Source organism: Trichechus manatus, unplaced genomic scaffold, assembly GCF_000243295.1.
Source record: "Trichechus manatus latirostris isolate Lorelei unplaced genomic scaffold, TriManLat1.0 scaffold00002, whole genome shotgun sequence".
Classification (NCBI taxonomy): Eukaryota; Metazoa; Chordata; class Mammalia; order Sirenia; family Trichechidae; genus Trichechus; species Trichechus manatus.
In genome coordinates this window covers 45254124-45270069 of record NW_004443938.1, presented here as the reverse complement: position 1 = coordinate 45270069, position 15946 = coordinate 45254124, and the positions used below count along the sequence as shown (strand labels likewise).

Genomic DNA, 15946 nt, shown 5'->3' with positions numbered 1-15946 from the left:
AAAAAAAAGAAAAACCTCACTACTGGACCAATAAACAACATCAAGAGAAATGGAGAAAAGATTGAAGTTGCCAAAGACTTCATTTTGCTTGGATCCACAATCAACACCCGTGGAAGCAGCAGTCAAGAAATCAAAAGACACATCACATTGGGCAAATCTGCTGCAAAAGATCTCTTTAAAGTGTTAAAAAGCAAAGATGAAGACTTAAGTGCACCTGACCCAAGCCGTGGTATTTTCAATCACCTCATATGCATGTGGAAACTAGACAATGAATAAGGAAGATGGAAGAAGAATTGACACCTTTGAGTTGCAGTGTTGGTCAAGAATATTGAATATCCCATGGACTGCTAAAAGAATGAACAAATCTGTCTTAGAAGTACAGCCATAATGCTCCTTAGAAGCAAGGATGGCGAGACTATGTCTCACATACTTTGGACATGTTATCAGGAGGGATCAATCCTTGGAGAAGGACATCATGCTTGGTAAAGTACAGGGTCAGCAAAAAAGAGGAAGACCCTCAATGAGATGGATTGATACAGTGGCTGCAACAATGGGCTCAGGCATAACAACGCCTATGAGTATGGTGCAGGACCAGGCAGTGTTTCATTCTGTTGTACATAACGTCTCTATGAGTCGGAACTGACTTGATGGCACCTAACAACAACACAAGGAAGACCAATTAATATACTATTATTCAAATTTACACACCAACCACTAATATCAAAGATGAAGAAATTGTAGATTTTCACCAACTTCTGCAATCTAAAAATAGATCAAACATGCACTCAAGATGCATTAATAGTTACTGGTGATTGGAATGCAAAAGTTGGAAATGAAGAAAGATTAGTAGTTGGAAAATGTGGACTTCTGGATAGAAAGGAGGCTGGAGATCACATAATAGTATTTTCCAAGTCTAACAACTTATTCTTTGGAAATACAGTTTTTCAACAACATAAATGGTGTCTATACATGTAGACCTCACCAGATGGAATACACAGGAATCAAATCGACTATATCTGTGGAAAGAGCTATGGGGAAGCATAATATCATCAGTCGAAACAAAGCCAGGGCAGAATGTGAAACAGACCATCAATTGCTCTTATGCAAGTTCAAGTTGAAGCTGAAGAAAATTAAAACAAGTCCACAAGAGCCAAAGTACAACCCTGAGAATATTCCACCTGAATTTAGAGACCATCTCAAGAGTAGATTTGATGCACTAAACAATAATGACCAAAGACCAGATGAGATGTGGGATGACGTCAAGGACATCTTACACAAAGAAAGCAAAAGGTCATTAAAAGACAGGAAAGAAAGAAAAGACCATAATGGATGTTAGAAGAGACTCTGAAACTTGCTCTTGAGTGCAGAGTAGCTAAAGCAAATGGAAGAAATGATGAAGTAAAAGAGATGAACAGAAGATTTCAAAGGGCAGCTCAAGAAGACAAAGTAAAGTATTACAATGAAATGTGCAAAGAACTGGAGTTAGAAAACCAAAAGGGAAGCACACACTTGGCATTTCTTAAGCTGAAAGAACTGAATAAATAATTCAGGTCTCAAGTTGCAATATTGAAAGATTCTATGTGCAAAATATTGAACATTTCAGGAAGCATCAAAAGAAGATGGAAGGAATACACAGAGTCACTATACCAAAAAGAATTGGATGACATTCAGCCATTTCAGGAGGTAGTATATGATCAAGAACTGATGGTACTGGGAAGATGTCCAAGCTGCGCTGAAGACATTGGTGAAAAACAAGGCTCCAGGAATTGATGGAATACCAATTGATACATTTCAGCAAACAGATGCAGTGCTGGTGGTGCTGACTTGTCTATGCCAAGAAATTTGGAAGACAGCTATCTGGCCAACTGAGTGGAAGAGATACATATTTACGCATATTCCCAAGAAAGGTGATCCAACAGAATGCGGACATTATTGAACGATATCATTAATGTCACACACAAGTAAAATTTTGCTGAAGATCACTCAAAAGCAGTTGCAGCAGTACATCGACAGGGAACTGCCAGAAATTCAAGCTGGATTCAGAAGAGGACGTGGAACAAGCTATATCAACAAGCTGATGTCAGATAGATCCTGACTGAAAGCAGAAAATACCAGAGAGATGTTTACATGTGTTTCATTGACTATGAAAAGGAATTTGACTGTGTGAATCATAACAAATTATGGATAACATTTCAAAGAACGGGAATTCCAGAACACTTAACTGCGCTCATGAAGAACCTGTACATAGATCAAAAGGCAGTTGTTCAAACAGAATAAGGAGATACTGCATGGTTTAAAGTCAGGAAAGGTGTGCATCAGGGTTGTATCCTTTCACCATACTTATTAAAGCTGTTGGCTGAGCAAATAATCCAAGAATCTCAACTATATGAAGACCGCAGCATCAGGATTGGAAGAAGACTCTTTAACAACCTGCATTATGAGGATGACACAACCTTGCTTGCTGAAAGTGAAGAGGACTTTAAGCACTTAGTGATGGAGATCAAAGACTACAGCCTTCAGTATGGTTTACACCTCAACATAAAGAAACAAAATCCTCACAACTGGACCAATAAGCGACATCATGATAAATGGAGAAAAGATTGAAGTTGTCAAGGATTTCATTCTACTTAGAGCTACAACCAACACTCACGGAAGCAACAGTCAGGAAATCAAAAGATGAATTGCATTGGGCAAATCTGCGGCAAAAGACCTCCCTGAAGTCTTAAAAAGCAAAGATGTCACTTTAAGGACTAAGGTAGGTCTGACCCAAGCCATGGTATTTTCAATCACCTCATATGCATGGGGAAACTGGACAATGAATAAGGAAGATCAAAGAAAAATTGATTTAAATCATAGTGTTGGCAAAGAATATTGAATATACCATGGACTGCCGGAAAAATGGAGAAATGTGTCTTGGTAGAAGTACAGTCAGAATAGACTTTAGAAGCAAGGATAGTGAGACTTGGTCACATGTATTTAGGACATGTTATCAGAAGCGACCAGTCCCCAGAGAAGGACATCATGCTTGGTAAAGTAGAGGGCCAGGGAAAAAGAGGGAGACCCTTAACGAGATGGACTGACACAGTGGCTGCAACACTGGGCTCAAACCTAGCAAAGATTGTCAGGATGGCACAGCACGGGGAAGTGTTTTGTTTTGTTGTACCTAGGGTCCCTATGAGTCTGAATGGGCTGGAAGGGGCCTAACAACAAAAATAACAAGATTGTTGACGAGAATTTCTAATATGTAGAATTTTAAAATTTTTATGTAATCAGTTACCATAAATCAGATAACTTGCTTTAGCTATAATAATGACACTATGCTAATTATTATATAAGAATATTAATATTTTCTTATTGGATTTATTTTATGCCTTTATAATCCTAAATCTCATTGTAAGAGAAGAGAAATGCATTCATTTTCTTGGTTTTTATGATTCATTTTATTATATTTAATTCCTAATCTGTCTGGGATTTATATAGGTATATTTTATAAAGAGAGTTTCTAACTGTATTTTGCCTTTCCAAATACTCAATTTTCCCAACTCCATGAGTTCTCCTCCCTTCCCAGTGATTTGTGATGTTTCCTTTAGTTTACATTAAGTTTTAATTTATATATATTATTCTATTTCAAGGCTATGTATTATTTCTATTGATTTATCTTTAACCTGCAGTGGTTCTAATATGTTTTAATTATACTAACTCTGTAAAACCTTGAAATACCAGTTAAGGCAAGAACTCATCCACTTATCTTTGTTTAATTTTAATTGTTTGAACTATTCTTGCCTGTTTTTATTTCCAAATAAATTTTAGAATTGCTTTGTTATGTTTTCCCCAAAATCCCATTGAGATAGTGTCACAAATTGAATTGTGTCCCCTCAAAATGTGTGCCAACTTGGCTAGGCCACAATTCCCAGTATTGTGTGGTTTTCCTCCATTTTGTGATCTGATGTAATTATCCTCCATTTTCTGATGTGTTGTAAATTCTAGCCTCTATGCCTGTGGTTGGAATCCTGGTGGCACAATGGTTAAGAGCTTGGCTGCTAATCAAAAGGTTGGAAGTTTGAATCTACCAGCCACTCCCTGGAAATACTATGGGGCAATTCTATTCTGTCCTATAGGGTTACTATGAGTTAGAACTGACTTGACAGCAATGAGTTTGGCTTTGGTTTATGCGTGTGGTTATAATCCCATTTGTGAATGGGTTGTGTTTGTTACGTTAATGAGACAGGATTAGGTTATGTTAATGAGGATTAGTTATGTTTTTATATTAATGAGGCAGGATTATGGTGTATTTTGAGTCAATCTCTTTTGAGATATAAAAGAGATTAAACAGTCAAACGAGAGAGCAGAGACAGGAGGATTGTTGCCAAGCCACATGAAGATCGCCTAGGAGCAAAAGCTCAGAGAGACAAGGACCTTCCTCCAGAGCTGACAGAGAGAAAGACTTCCCCTAGAGCTGGTGCCCTGAATTCAGACTTCCTACTCACCTAAGCTGTGAAAGAATAAATTTCTGTTTGTTAAAGCCATCCAATTGTGGTATTTCTGTCACAGCAGCATGAGATAACTAAGACAGAATTATCATTGGGATTTCATAATACCCGAAATATTATTTGATAATAAGTAGCATCTATGTAATTTAGACTTTCCACCCAGTAACATGGAAGATAAAGTTCTCCATTTTTTTTTCATTTCTTATGTATTTTACATACAGTTTTCTTTAAAAGTACCTACATATTTCATGTCAGGTTATTCTTATTCCAGATTGATTTTACTTGCTTGCTTGCTAGTTTGTTTGATATATAATGTTTCTTTTTTACGTATGTTATCTAACACATTTTCATTAGTGTGTTTGTTTAATTTAGTTGTATATTATTTTTATGTAGTTATTTTACCTAGTTTTCAATTCCAGTTATTATACAGCTGGTTCAATTTTTAAGAAATATACAATCATGTTGTTTATACATAATAATGGCTCATACTCTTGTGTTCTCAGAATTATACATCATAAAAAGCTACTCTCTGATTGTACTTTCCATATATTCACAAATAATATTACACTTAGTCACATCATCCATTGTTTTCTATTTCCTGAATACTATACAGCAATAAAAAAGATTAAATGATAGGTAGACAAAATGAACTATGTTGCCACTTAATAACATAATATTAAAGTGAGAAAAGGCAAAAAAGAGTAATTTTTTAAACAGATACATACAAATGTGTTTAAACTACAAAGAGCAATAAGCAGAACATTCAGGATGATAGTTCTCTCTGGGGGAGGCATGGGGAGAGTGAGGCTTCAAGAGTCCTGGTTGTGTTCTGTCTCTTAAGCCAGGTGAGTGATCCATATAGTAAGTACATATAGTTTACAAATAACTGTTAGTATGTAGCATATATTTTATGATACATTAAAAAACATATCTTAAACAAATAACCACTAACATCTTATCTGATAGTAATAGATGAACAAAAGCATCCCATGAAATTCTGCCTGGTAAATTTTAATAGTCTCTTTTTCCTTCATCTATATTTATTTTTTCTGCTAACTCAACTCAACAGTTGTTTTCTTAATGTGTTTCATAATGGTGTATGTGTGTATTTTTCTAGTTTAGCCCTGCGGGAGCCTTGAGTTTATACGTGGTTCTCCGATATGACCTCTTAACTTGTGCAGACCTATGATTTGTCTTTGTTCCATAAAATCAATGTGCCATACTCTAGTCTAGCTAATCAGAATTTGGCAGTTAGGTCCAGGAAAGACACTAGTTTAAGCATTGGCTGACCTCCCTAGAACTGCATTTTCTTGTCGCTTCTGATCTCCAAGGACTTTACTTTTACTAGCAAAACCATTTTTTCTCTCACTCTCTCTCTCCATCCATCCATCCGTCCATCCATTTGTTTTTAATTTTATCCTGCATTGTGAAGTGTTTTGAAAAGAGGTGTTCTTTGACTATCTGGTTCACAATACTTCCAGAAACAAAAATTACAATAGTCATTGTTTATTGCATGAAGTACTTCTATGTTAAGTCTCAATTTCTGGAGATTTTTACAACAGAAATAAATGTTAAATTTGTTGAATAATTTTGCAACCTTCGTTGAAATTTTCAGATTTTTTTCCATTTGATCCATGCATCCATAAGTCAAATGATATGTTGAAAAATGTATTGATTAATATTAAACAATATTTATATTACCAGAATAAATTCTACTTGGTCATCATGGAAGGCACTTTCAATGTACTTTGGAATTCAGTTGGTGTTTATTTTATTTAGGATTTTCTTATCTGGAATTATAAGTTAAATTGATATGACTCTGATACTTGTTACCTCTGCTACCTTGGCAAGCAACTTAATTTGTCTGTGCCGTGGTCTTTTCATGGGTAAAATGGGAAAAAATAATAGCCCTACTTCATAGACATGTTTTTAATATTAGCTGTGTTAATACACTTCTGGTATGCAATGCCAATGTAACACCTAGCACAACATAAGTATTGTGCTATAAGTGTTAGCTATTATTATGTTTATTTTGGGTTACCTTTAAAAGATTATGATATCAGATTTCTACTAGATTGTAAACTGAATTACATAGCTCTCCATTTTTTATATATCCCATAGAAGTTTCAAACTTTGAATACACTCTGTAAAAATTAACTGGTATTAAACATTTTTTTCTGATAATTCTTTGCTAATTTTTCCTCTTTTAAATACACATTATCTTTGTTTAAGGTCTCCTTATTTGGTTACTTTTTTTGATTTTTTGTTCAAATCTTTGTGTACATGTTCATTTTTTGGTCATTTTTATTTTTTATAATTTCATGAATTAACCTTTAATTCACACATATATGTATAATCAAGAAGTATTTAAGCATATAAGCTTGCTTTTGACTACACGGTTTTCATATCCAATAAACTTTGGTAAATTCCATTCTGACTGCTGGTATTTCAATTTAGAAAACTAATCTGCAGCTGATGTCTTGATTTCCTCTTTTCCCCATCAGTTATTAAGAAGAGATGCTTTTTATTAATTTTAGGATAGTTGGATATTTTAATAAAATTTATTATAATGTTTGATATTGATAATTTTTTTATTCCTAATTTTGTGACATTTAATAAAAATCTAGAAGTAGTGATTTATGTTAAGAGAATAAGCCTTAGATAATTTCTGCTTTGAGAAATTGAACATTTTGGTGGAGTAGTCAATGAAAAGCTACTGTAAATACTTATGTTTATATAGGATATAATGTATAATTCAATTTTGCTAGATGATTCAAATTTCTGCCTTTTTTCTAATTTATCTGTAAATATTTTGAGTGATCAATTACTGTCATCCTCAATCACTGATTTTTGGATAATATTTCTTTCATTTCCAATATTTTTTGTTGGCTATATATTTTTATAATTGTAATTTGTACTTATTTAGAGTATAAAGATAATAATTATTATGAGTTTTTTTTATTATACCTTTATCAGTATACAACGACAGCTTATCCTGAGTCCACATTCTGCTGTGGTTTAAATTAATAATACTGCATCTATTTTTCCTTTCTATGTGCTTTCCAGATTTGTATTTACCAGTTCTTTTATTTTAATACTTTTAGTTATTTCGTGTATCTCTTGCAAATACTGCATGTTCCTGTTTTGAGTAGCAACAGTATGACTGTTTATCATTTTTATATATGTTTAGTATGTATGCTTGACAGTATTTCTGTCATTTTGTTTTATGCTTTCTGAACATAATGTTTTTGCTTTTTACCTGCTCTTTTCCTTTGCTGAGTGGCTTATATTTGATTGATTTGTTCTTATCTTTTTCCAGATTAAAAAACAAACAAACAAACCTTGTTGCCATTGAGTCGATTCTGACTCATAGTGACCCTATAGGACAGAGTAGAACTGCCCCATAAAGTTTCCAGTGAGCAGCTGGTGGATTCAAACTGTGGGCTTTTTGGTTAGCAGCCATAGCTCTTAACTACTGTGCCACCAGAGCTCCTTTTCCAGATTAGGAGGCCAATAATTTGAATTCATTCCTGCTGCATTTAATTACTGTTTTTCTAATTATCAAAGACAAGAATAAAAATTGGTTTTTGCATTTCTCTATTAAAAAAAAAAAAAGTGCATTGCTTTCATTTCCATCCACTATTTCTTCTTACCCCCAAAATATATCCATCCTCACAAACACCCTTCATCTTTTCTTTAGCAATATTGCCAGTGATGTAGTACTTAGATTATCATTGTTAAATTGTTGTCTTAATACATTTTCACTCTCAATGCTCTTTTCCATCTTTTAATCTAGTGGGACAGGCTTATTTCATGAGCCTCCACATACGCATAGGTTACTGCTTATTCTTTTCAATCCAGTGTCATCGGTGTTAAAGTTTATGGAATTTCTTCCTTGATCTTTGATACAATTTTTTGTAGCCTTAGTTTTGGTAAGATTTTATCTTTCCTTTTTCCCTTTTAATATTTTTAAAGGTGCTTAGAAGATGCTATGTTAGCAAATGGTAGCCAACTTCTAATTAAGCCCTATTCTTTTTCAGTTTTAACTTTTGTTTACTGATGTGCATCTTAAATCTAATTTTTATGGCAAAATAGATTTTTAAAAGTTATTTTTATTAAACTTTTTAGGAACTAAATCATGTATTTGTTTTTAAAAATCTTGGTATGTGACTCATCTTTCCTTAGGTCTGGCACCTGGATCCTGTCATTGCAAAAATGGCTTTGGAGGGGTGAGCTGTGATCGGTGTGCCAGGGGTTACATTGGCTACCCCAATTGCCAGTCCTGCAACTGCAGTGGCATAGGAAGCAGAAATGAGGACCCTTGTTTTGGACCCTGTAATTGCAAGGTACATTGTTTATTCCAGTAATGTCCTACTGCCACGACAGAAGGTCATTTTCCCTGGCTTCTCTGTTATGTTTGCTGGCATTAAGCAATTGTAATGACTTCGGTACATATTCACTATCGACGTGGCACTCCCCTAAGTGTCTTTTAAATGGCTACCAGGTTCATTGCAGCAAGAAATTTATAAGTTACCTGCCATTTGTCTAAACACCTACAAATACATAGAAGAGAAGTCAGCTTTAGAGTCTCTTATTTTATAGCAGTAACATTTTTCTCATTACTATTCAAGACTATTAAATTATAAACATATGGCACTAAATATAGCAACACTTTAAAACTACAATATACTAAATCTGCTATAGCATTGCATCTCATCCTGACAATATTTATGTCAAGATTCTTGTTCTGGATTTTTAAATAATCTGATATTTGAGACTAGGTAGGTCTTAAAATACTCACCATAATCAAACTTTCCTGTTTAATTACCGAAAATGTAAAAAGCCCCAGTGGAATTGATTCAAGGCTCAATATTTCCTCCCAAGAGTACTTTTAGATATTCAACTTTGTTGTACACACTCAACTAATAGCTCATCGTGTTAACAGCAGGAGATGCATTATACCTGCGGCTTATACACATAGAGGAAACACAGAAACATTTTTAAGTGCTAAGACTGACCTCCTTTTGCTGTGGTAAATCAGTTCCATAAGATTCTGATCAAACAATGTGTAGCTAAATTTACTGAGAGAATAAACAATATATTGAAGAAGCTAGCATGCCATACTGATGTAGAAATGAATGTTATTTCTTTTTTTTTTCTTTGTTCTCAGTGGTGGATGGGATCTTATTAAGAGTGTTTCCATTATTAATTTTTTAATCTTAGCTAGATGGCTATAAAATATTACATGCTTATAGTTGTTACATGTGTGTATAGACAAACATTAAGCCATAACAAATCATAAATATTGGTATTATGGTTAAATGTATATTTATTGGAATAAGAATATCTGAAATAGCAAGCTAAATATTATTATAGTTCTATAATAGGGATATGCTCTATCAGGAGAAATTTAGGAACCTACCTTACAGTATTGAAAAATATAAAACTTTCATCTAAACAAACAGACATAAAGTCTGCAACCCCTTGGTAAATAGTTGTTGTATGCTGGAATGTAGTACATTTCTAGATCTAGTACATTTTGTTCTGATACTAGTTGAAAAGAAGAAAATTGCTCTACTTGACCAAGTCTTTTTAGCACTCTGTCATTGCCTGTTTAAGGACAACTCCCCTTCTTCATCCTGTATGTCTTTTTGGGCAATTCTACAGGCTCTTAGTACATCTTCTCTAATGTTTACTAAAACATACGTTGTGTGTGTTTTATTCTTTCTCTAAAACTCCATAGAAATCTCTAACTTTTACCATTTGATCAAATAAAAGACAGGCAAACCTAAGCTTAAAATAGAAGAGAAACTTCTCGAATATCTAGAATATAGGAAATCAAACTGGGAGAAAAAAGTTTTTATACATGTACCATTCACAGAACACAGATGCCTGGTATATGCAAGGAAAGAGTAACACATCAGTGAGAGGCAGGTCTTATTTTGTTCATTTTCACTGGTAAATATAGCAAGAAAGGCTAGAACAAGAGTGCTTCAGCCATCAACACAGCTCTGAGGGAAAGCTCCTTGAGCTACTTACTGTCTGTTTTCTGCCTGACTCAATATTGTGCCAAGAGTGATTGTAATCCTAATAAGAAAAATGTCTCCCTCAAAGACACTTGAAACATACAGACACAAAACACAATAATAAATAGCAATTAAGAAATCATAAAAGAGAATGAAAAATTAAATAGCATCATTAAGAGTTTCCCTTTATGTGATAACATAAATTGATGTCTATAAACTTTTATATAGTAAATGTTTTTTGATAATAAAAAGGCAAAAAGCAAGTTTCATTAAATTTCATCATAATTAAAAAAATCACAAATTATATACATATGGCATGAATTATATTACAATATGTGAGGTATGGAATGTACTATAATTGTGTATAGCCTCTAGTTTATAAGAAGAATAAATAGCCTGGAATTCCAACAAAACATGCATTTAATTTAAATACTGAAAAGACATTTATAAATAAGAGAAAATGCAGTAATTCATTCTGTTTAAGAAACCGTGATTTAACATAGGTGGCTGAAATATTATTATTATAAATAACGTGGATTAAAATGCTATTTAGCAAGAGTAATTTCATTGAGATGATGATACTAGAGAATTAAGTTCAAAAGAAATGATATATTATTGGCTGAATATAAAGAACATATGCATATATATCTGTATATTCATATAAACTACTTTAAATATTTTTTGTAAATAGAAAGAATATAAATTACATGTAAAATAATGTCTATATGTGTTCATCTCCAAAATTAATATTACCTAATAAACATTTGTACATTTATTCCCTTAAATTGTATTACATAATAGATTTTCATAACTTTCTTTAGAAAGGTGTTCATTTACTGAAATGTGTGGACCTTTTAAGGAAGGCTTTTATTATGAGGAAACCCTGGTGGCGTAGTGGTTAAGTGCTACGGCTGCTAACCAGAGGGCCAGCAGTTCAAATCCACCAGGCGCTCCTTGGAAACCCTATGGGGCAGTTCTACTCTGTCCTATAGGATTGCTATGAGTTGGAATCAACTTGATAGCAATGGGTTTATTAACTCTTGGACCAACATTTTTCCTATTGTAAATTTTGAATATTTGTATTTTGGCAAAATGCCATATTGAGCTGATGTGGACATATTTCCCATTTCTTTCATTTTGCTTTTATCATATGCAGCATTTATCATATGTTGGATAAAATATAGAAGATAAATTTATAAACCTTACAATTCAGAAGAGAAAGGGAAATTCCTAGATATCATACCAAAGAAGGAAAAGCTAAGCATAAACTCAAGCAAATCTGACGAACTTTATAAACTAGAGTTGTAGAGTGGAGGTGAGGGGTGGGGTGGTAACTGGTTGTTGTCCTGATATGGGAAATAAGGTTTGAGATTTTAATGTCCTTGGTAGGATTTAAGACTAGGATATAAATCCATAGAGGCAAACTGGGACTGAACCCACTTAAGCTTGTTGTGTTGTGTGCCATTGAATCTGACTCATAGCAACAATATAGGACAGAGTAGAACTACCCCATAAGGTTGCCTAGGATGATGGGTTAGAACCACTGACAAGTCAGTTAGCAGCCCAGTACTTAACCATTGTGCCCCCAAGGCTCCTTCACTTAAGTTTGGACTCCTGAAATTCTCCCTGACTTTGAATAGGAGCCTACAGAAATCTCACCTTCAAGTCTGAAAAGGCAGCTAGAAAATTTTCTTTCTCCTTTGGGGGTCAGGGTGGGGAAATACTAGTGTCCTGTGAAGAATCAAATACCTAAACCATATGTGACATGGGTATGAAGTGAATTTTATTCTTCTTCTATGCTGGAATTTGCAATCCTATTTATTGTCTATGTCAGCTCCAGGATGAAATGGACCCTATGTATTTTCTTCATCATTTCACACATAAGTAAGTAGTAACATAAGTAAGTAAGAAGTAACACAGTAACTCACACATAAGATAGAAGGAAGGAAGGAAAAAAACTAAAAAATTATGAAGCTTTGACAGTTGCTTGCCTTATCTGCTTCATATTTCTTAATCTATGAAATGGTGATATTACATCTTTCTTGTTTAACTCTCAAAAGATGTAATTATAACAGTGATGCCCCATTCAAATATAAAGCATAATCATAAACAGCTTCTGGATTACATTTCTTTGTTTATTTATATTGCTTTTCACAAGTGGAGATACATTTCCATTCTTTTTCTGTAGTAGAATATTTATGGGGAGTGCTAACATTTCAGTTGATTTTCCATTTTCCTTCTCTTTTTCCATTTATGTACAGGAATAGTCATCTCCTTAACTGTTTAGGCTTGAAACTTAGGGTATTTCTAGAAAATCAAAAAACCAAACCCATTGCCATTGAGTTGATTCTGAGTCATAGTAACTCTATAGAACAAAGTAGAACTGCCCCACCAGGTTTCCAAGGAGCCGCTCTTGGATTTGAACTGCTGACCTTTTGGTTAATAGCCAAGCTCTTAATCACTGCACCACCAGGGCTCCATTTCTACAAAAGGCCTTCAATTTATATTTGATACTGAATATTATAAATATTAAAATTTTAGCATGAGAAGTACAGGAATTTATCTCTTACAGCAGCTCTAGTTGTTCAAATAATATTATGTTAAGCAATGTTTTGTATTAAAGACTAAGCTTGTGAAAGTGAAAACTAATTTTTACTTAATTTCCCCTCTCTCTATATATTTCTTTCTTTGTCCTACCAACTATTTATTTTCTGGCCAAGTCAAGATACTTGGAACAATGTCTTGACAGAGTAAGCGCTCAATGAATACTGTGAATTAACTAATTATCCTACCCTTTGTTAACTTATTTTAATACTAGGATGCATTAGAGTGAAGGTCGTAACAGAGAAAAACCTGTAATTGACTACAAACACCCATAAAACTGAGCATGACTGCAAAATTCCTGAAGCAATTATCACAAAAAACTAACTTAAATGTCTCTGGAGATAGTCCTGGTAACTTTGTCAATAGAATTCCCAGTTGACTAACAATCACAGTTAAACATGTACTGCTGAAGTTGTACCTAATTTATATTAAGGCAGCTTCATGAGAAAGAATACAAGGAAACTATTGTGACTCTATTTCTCTAGAGAGAGACTGTACTGAGGAAACTATAGCAAAAAGAAAATTGATGTCAGTCCAACAGCATCTGACTTCAGGAAACCAAAAATAAAGAACTTAGTAAGGCTTTTCTCATTCAACTATGTTTTGAGGGGAAAAGAGTACCAAGGAAAAAAAAAGGCAGCCATTATAAATATTTTTGTCAGATGGGTCATGACATATTTAACTAGACACTTAGCTAAATATATTCAACACAAATCTGTGTCTAAAGCACACAGTTTTCTTAGGGGTGAAAATTGGTTCCTGAGGAGCAAAAATATCATATTCTTTTTATGTATAAAGCAAACATATTCAAACAGAGCATCTATACATACACTATATCTTTACTATTAAAATTTCATAGTAGGAATGATTTTGAGAAAAATGACTGAAGTGGCTCCTTAGAAGCCTGATAATGAAAAATAGGTTGAGAAACACTGGTCTAAAGTGAAGCAACACTTTAATATCACAACATGGAAGAGTATGAAGACATTTATTAAATGGATTAATCATTTACAATGGAAAAATAATTGACTGTTATTAGTTTTTATTTAATTTCAGTTAATATAACAAATTAGAGTAAGAGCTTAAAAATAAACAATAAAAATAGAATATTTGACTTTAAGAAAATATGGTGATACAAGGGAATATTAATCTATAAAATGAAAGTCTGGGGCATTCTGAAAATTACCCTATTTCCTAGGCTTAGGTGTGAAAATTATCGTCACATTTGTAAATTGGAAAGAATCACTCATGGGCTCTCAACAAGTAAAATACTAAAATGAATTTACTGGATTGCAGAAGCTGCCCAGTTGAAATGCTGAGAGAAGAGAGTAGATTGGACTCCATTTTGTTTAAATAAACAGTTAAAACAAAGTTTTTAAAACAAAACCATTAAATTGTATGTTAAATCTTTTAATGTTAGTCAGTACAGAGAAGTGATAGGCTATTAGCTAAAGAAAAAGTTCATAAATATAAAATAAGTTGAGGCTGGAAGTTCGAAATTCTCACCATCATTTTTATATATTTAGGATCAATTATATTTGCATCTGTGTTTTAGAGACTGACTTGGATGGTAACAAGATAGAAGATATGATCTCTGCCTTCCAGAAACTTATAAAAGGCAAGATAAAAACAAAACAAATGATTTTCCTGTTTGTATTTATTTATTTTTAATTTCTTTATTGTAATAAATGACCTTTAGTAGGTATTCTTCCTGTAGGGAGTCCCTGGGTGGTGCAAACAGTTAATATAGTCGACTACTAACCAAAAGGTTGGAGTTTTAATCCACCCAGAGATGCCTCGGAAGAAAGCCCTGGAGATCTACTTCCAACATAATCCGCCATTGAAAATCCTATGGAGCACAGTTCCACTCTGACACACGTGGGATCCTCATGAGTTGTAGTTGCCATTCCATGGTAACTGTTTCCTTCTTCCTTCTGGAAACATTCCAATTGATGAGGACGGTACTGCCGTAGCCTAGTTTAATCATAAAAACCTGGGGATACATCTTCCTGTCTCAACCACGTGTTGTTTCTGCCTTCTCCTTCAGGGGTATGGGGGACTCTTGTGATAAGCCTGCTGTAGTACTCACAGCAAGTTCTCTGTACCCCTCTTAGGACAACACTTCCTTCTACCTTGTATTGTGGTTGGTGTTAGGTGCCATCCAGTCAGTTCTGGCTCACAGCAACCCTGTGTACAGCAGAACGAAACACTGCCCCGTCCTGCGCCATCCTCACAATCGTTGTTGTGCTTGAGCCCATTGTCGCAGCCACTGTGTCGTAGAGGGTCTTTCTCTTTTTTGCTGACCTTCTACTTTACCAAGCACGATGTCCTTCTCTAGGAACTAGTCTTTCCTGGTAACATATCCAGCGTACGTGAGACAAAGTGTCACCATCCTTGCTTCTAAGGAGCATTCAGGCTGTACTTCTTCCAAGACAGATTTGTTCATTCTGGCAGTCCATGGTACATTCAATATTCTTCACCAACATCATAATTCAAAGGCATCAATTCTTCTTAGGTCTTCTTTATTCATTGTTCAGCTTTCACATGCCTATGAGGCAACTGAAAACACCATGGCTTGGGTCAGGCACACCTTAGTCTTCAAGGTGACATCTTTGCTTTTGAACACTTTAAATAGGTTTTTTGCAGCAGATTTGCCCAGTGCAATGTATCATCTGATTTCTTGACTGCTGCTGCCATGAGTGTTGATTGTGGATCCAAGTAAAATGAAATCCTTGACAACTTCAATTTTTCTCTGTTTATCATGATGTTGCTTATTGGTCCACTTGTGAGGATTTTTGTTTTCTTTATGTTGAGGTGTAATCCATA

At 34.2% G+C, this 15946-nt stretch overlaps 1 protein-coding gene across 1 annotated transcript in view; it reads left to right on the top strand.

The window, feature by feature from the left end:
* LAMA2 (laminin subunit alpha 2) overlaps positions 1–15946 on the top strand; it is a gene marked incomplete at its 5' end in the record, with an annotated part of 457095 nt that overhangs the window by 68736 nt on the left and 372413 nt on the right. The window contains one exon of the mRNA XM_012554936.2: positions 8676–8836. Coding sequence (XP_012410390.1) covers positions 8676–8836 — 161 coding nt within the window. The remainder of the gene's footprint in view (positions 1–8675; positions 8837–15946) is intronic.